The following is a 5045-nucleotide window of genomic DNA, read 5'->3' on the forward strand; positions in this document are numbered from 1 at the left end:
GAAATGCCCACTCTTGTAAATCAGAGGCAACCAACCAAGGCAACTTCATATGGTTCAATCCAACAGATACAAATTATCTAGCCTCTGAAAAGATTGCTTTTTTTCCAGTTGCCATGGGGTTATCAAAGGCATTACATTTGAAAGGAAATCTGTTTCATTTTCAGTGCATCTCCATTCCAACAGATGACAAAAGGGGGGCTGCTACACTCTCAACAATCAGCAACAAAACCACGCAACTTTCTCCGCCATCACAAGCTAGGTCCATACACAGCCAAGCTGCAGTGAAACGCAGAGTAAAACCTTCCCAACTCTCCGCCTTCCCGAGGAGAGCATTCAAAGTAACTGACAGGGACCGTGCTGAGGGAATCGGCAGCTGTTTAAGTCATCTCCTGTGATCTTGCCAAATGTTTGAAAGGGTGACGGGGTGGGGAGAGGTGGAGCACGGGGGTGTGTGGCAATTGAGGGCTTGAGCCAGAAGAGCTGTGGGTACCCGCACAGGGTGGCGTGCCTCTGTGGCTCTGTGCGCTCCCAAGTCCCAGCGCGCACGCACCTCTATGTGCGTAGAGTGTGTTTACTTCTTTCCGTGTGCCTGTCCGTGCCTTTGTGCCCTTGGCTGCTTCTATGTCTGACTCTGACCGCGTGTGAGCCGTGACTGCCGGCAACAGTGCTTGTGGGTTGCGTGTGAGCGCGCGCGAGGCTTGTTGGTGCGCTGGGTGGGTGTGTGAGCGCGCGCGAGAGGCATGTTGGTGCTCTGGGTGGGTGTGTCGTGTCTCCCTGAGTTCCAGATAAGTCTGAGCATGTCCGTAGGGGTGCATCGTGCTTGTATGTACAAGTTCTGATGGCACTCTGGTCCCTGTTTCCAAATGTCGCGAGCGCCATTATGCGCACAAGCGCCCAGGGCAGACAGGTAGCAGCCGGAGGGAGAGGAGCTCAGTTCGCTGGTTCGCTGCTGAGCCCGCAGCCCCCGCTTTAGCACTCAGGAGCCAGCCCGGGAGTGGTGGCCCGCCTGCCACCCGGGCCAGCCCCAGGAGAGGGCGGGCAAGGGGAGGGAAGCGAAGGGGAGAGGTGCCTCGCCCCTTCGGGGCTGCGGGCACGCCATTGGCCGAAAGTTGCCTCACGTCACTGGGAGGCAGTGGCCCCGAAGTCCTGAGCACATAACGGGCAGAACGCACTCTGAGGCGGCTTCTCTGAAGTGCAGGCTGGAGCTGGCGGGCACGGAGGGCTCAGAGCAACCCACAAGCTGAGTGCGCCGGACGCGACCCACGCGACCCTCCGCATCCAACTACGGCCGCTGAATGAAGCTTCCAGGAGTCCGCTCGCGGTCCGCAGCGCCCCTCCGGAGGTGCGCACGCTGAGGCGGGGCCACTGTGCCGCCAGCCGCCCCCGGGCGCTCACCTGCCCGCCTGCGAGCCATGGGGCAACCCGGGAACGGCAGCGATTTCTTGCTAGCGCCCAATGGAAGTCACGCGCCGGACCACGACATCTCGCAGGAAACAGACGAGGCGTGGGTGGTGGGTCTGGCCATCGTCATGTCTCTGATTGTTCTGGCCATCGTGTTTGGCAACGTTCTGGTTATCACAGCCATTGCCAAGTTTGAACGTCTACAGACGGTCACAAATTACTTCATCACCTCACTGGCGTGTGCTGACCTGGTTATGGGTTTAGCGGTGGTACCCTTTGGGGCGAGCCACATTCTCATGAAAATGTGGACTTTTGGTAACTTCTGGTGCGAGTTTTGGACTTCCATTGATGTGCTGTGCGTCACTGCCAGCATTGAGACCCTGTGCGTGATCGCAGTGGATCGCTATTTCGCCATCACCTCACCCTTCAAGTACCAAAGCCTGCTGACCAAGAATAAGGCGCGCGTGGTCATTCTGATGGTGTGGATCGTGTCGGGCCTTACCTCCTTTCTGCCCATCCAGATGCACTGGTACAGGGCCACCCATCAGGAAGCCATCAACTGCTACGCCAAGGAGACCTGCTGTGACTTCTTCACGAACCAAGCCTATGCCATTGCCTCCTCCATCGTGTCGTTCTACTTGCCCCTGGTGGTCATGGTCTTCGTCTACTCCAGGGTCTTCCAGGTGGCCAAAAAGCAGCTCCAGAAGATTGACAAATCAGAGGGCCGGTTCCATGCCCAAAACCTCAGCCAGGTGGAGCAGGATGGGCGAAGCGGGCATGGACATGGACTTCGCAGGTCCTCCAAGTTCTGCTTGAAGGAACACAAAGCCCTCAAGACGTTAGGCATCATCATGGGCACATTCACCCTCTGCTGGCTGCCCTTCTTCATCGTCAACATCGTGCACGTGATCCAGGACAACCTCATCCCGAAGGAAGTTTACATCCTCCTCAACTGGGTGGGCTATGTCAACTCTGCTTTCAACCCGCTCATCTACTGCCGGAGCCCAGACTTCAGGATTGCCTTCCAGGAGCTTCTGTGCTTGCGCAGGTCTTCTTTGAAGGCCTACGGGAATGGCTACTCCAGCAACAGCACTGGCAAAACTGAGTACACAGGGGAGCAGAGTAGCTATCACCTGGAGCAAGAGAAAGAAAGCGAGCTGCTGTGTGAGGACCCCCCGGGCATGGAAGACTTTGTGAACTGTCAAGGTACCGTGCCTAACGATAGCATTGATCCCCCCGGCAGGAACTGTAGGACAAATGACTCACTGCTGTAATGCAGTTTTTCTACTTTTTAAGGACCCCTCCCCCAACAGAACACTAAACAGACTATTTAACTTGAGTGTAACACATTTAGAATAAAACTGTATAGAGAAACGCAGAAGGAAGGCAGCCTTCTGCCTTTTTTTTTTAATCTTTTTTAACCTGTAAAAAAAAAAGAGAGAAGATGTATTTGAGTGATTATTTGTTTCTTGTACAGTTCAGTTCCTCTTTTGCATGGAACGCCTAAGTTTATGTCCGAAGGGCTTGAGTCCTAGAGGACCTGGGTCTGCTACGTTTTGATGACTTCTCCGTGTATCTACCTCAGTGGTCAAGTATTAGGGGTAATATATTGCTGCTGGTAATTTGTACCTGAAGGAGATTTTTCCTTCCTGCACCCTTGGACTTGAGGATCTTGAGTATCCCGGACCTCTCAGCTGTGAACGTGGACTCTTCCCAGCTCCTCCTGTTTGCTCGGACCGGGTGTTGTAGGCAGGGATTCGAGGGGGCAGCTTCACTTGTTTTCCTGAGCAAAGTCTAAAGTTTACAGTAAATAAATTGTTTGACCATGACTTCATTGCACCTGTTTCTCCAAAGCCCCTTGACTGGAGTGTCCTTGCCTCTCCCACTGGAAACCGCAGGTAACTATTTGTCATAACTGCCTGGCGGCTTAATGTGGAATGATACAAGAATGACACGCACTGATTGCTTAACCCTTTCGTTCGCCTCTGACTCTGCTGTGGCAAACCTGTATCTCTCCTAACCCTTGTGACCCACATCGGTTCTGCCTGTTCTCAGCATAGCTCAGTCTGCCCTCGGGTGTTATTCTGTTCTGTGACCTCAGAAACACTGACTCACAGAAACAGAGCTCTGGGCATACAGTTTGTCCCTTTACCTGCCACCCCCTTCCCCCCGCCCCCACCTCCCAGTCCTACTCATTTAAGAACTCTTTTTTTTAATATCTCAGCTGTGTCTTCGGGTAGAGCTCTTTGTATTGCATCAGGGCTTTGCATTTTAAGGATAAGGAAGATGTTCTTGCGAGAAAGCTACCCAAACGTGATTCCAAGGGAAAATAAAATGACATTGGTCCTAGGGAGAGAAGCTGGAAAGCACGTGACTGATGACTACTTAATGGCCTAGAAACAGGGTTTTAACCCTTCTTCTTTACTTTTGCCTCTTCTTCCCTCTCCCACTGGCTCTCCTCGGCACCCTCAGCATTATCAGCCTTGAGAGTGCCTGTTGTGGGATTATGCCATGCATCATTGAATGTGGAGCAACATCCCTAGCTTCTGCCCATGGGATGCCAATAGCACCCCCGAGTCATGACAAAAAAAAATCTCCAGCACTTTCAAATACCTGTTGAAGGACAATATCAGACCTGGGAGAGAGCCGTGGAGGCAAACTTTAAAATCTAAATGCGTATTTGGATTCCGCTTTGTGCAAACGCTTTATCTTGCAGAGCCACAGAGAGGGGCCTTTTAGAGACAGACCCCAGGCCAGTACACTCTCCCTGTGTGCTGCTATCCCTGTGAACCTGCTCTCCAGCTGCCCAGAAAGTGACCAGGAGACTTGAAGAAGGCTTTCAGTCTGTATATGGGTTGTTTGGGAGGGTTTATCAATGGAGGCGAGGCCTGTGGGCCGTTACTTTCTGTTTCTAGAGAGATTATACTACTGTTAAGAGGTGCAGGGGGTGGAATCACAAAAGTAAACACATTTCTTCTCGCAGCCCCTTTCTATTTTTGCCTGTGTGTTCTGAGCCAGAGCTTGGCCCAGGTTTGATGGAGTGGATCGCCCTCCTTGGCAACGCCAGGCTGTGGAGGATCTGCATACAGGGGTCATTGCCATTTCACTGGCTCATGTGGCTGACTCAACTTCTCTCTTCCCTTCTGTCCCAGCCAAGGTCCCCAACCAGAAAAGCACTGGCCTTCACTGCTTCCTGTCAGCTCGCTGAGGGGGTATCTGGGCAAGCACTGAGCTCCCGGGAGAGTGCCAGGAGTGTCTCTGGAATCGGAGAGCATGTGCCTTTAGCATTTTTACTTTCTCCTAGCGTTCTCATACCTGTTCTCATGCTGTCCTGCCCTGGGCTTCTCCTGCTATCTGCATGCTTCTGTAACCTCACAGGGGCAATAGAAAAGAGACCTGAAAAGACCACAAGCCAGGGAATGACCTGCCCAAGGTAAGCAGCCAGGATGGCAGAGCAGCTAGCCAGACTGCCCTGCCACGAGCTGTGGTCCCCTGGCAGCCGCACTGTCACTGGGTTCTGTCCTTACCCTCAGCTGCGGAAGCTTGTCCTGGGCTGTAATATAACAACTTCATTTCAGCAGATGTTTTTATTTCCTTTGAGTCGTTAACACAAAATTCGGGGAATAAATAAGTAATCTGCAAGA

General features: G+C 52.7%; 1 protein-coding gene across 1 annotated transcript; it reads left to right on the plus strand.

The window, feature by feature from the left end:
- The first annotated feature begins 1139 nt into the window (after positions 1-1139).
- Positions 1140-3230, plus strand: ADRB2 (adrenoceptor beta 2). The gene has a single exon (XM_089334955.1). The coding sequence runs from the start codon at positions 1413-1415 to the stop codon at positions 2673-2675; it is 1263 nt and encodes a 420-aa protein (XP_089191081.1). The 5' UTR covers positions 1140-1412; the 3' UTR covers positions 2676-3230.
- The last annotated feature ends 1815 nt before the right edge of the window (positions 3231-5045 follow it).

This window comes from Oryctolagus cuniculus, chromosome 6, assembly GCF_051225735.1.
Source record: "Oryctolagus cuniculus isolate XC-2025 breed Fujian yellow rabbit chromosome 6, ASM5122573v1, whole genome shotgun sequence".
Classification (NCBI taxonomy): Eukaryota; Metazoa; Chordata; class Mammalia; order Lagomorpha; family Leporidae; genus Oryctolagus; species Oryctolagus cuniculus.

Bases quoted from the DNA above. Each gene is read 5' to 3' on its own strand.
- ADRB2 (XM_089334955.1), top strand. From the start codon at position 1,413: ATGGGGCAACCCGGGAACGGCAGCGATTTCTTGCTAGCGCCCAATGGA.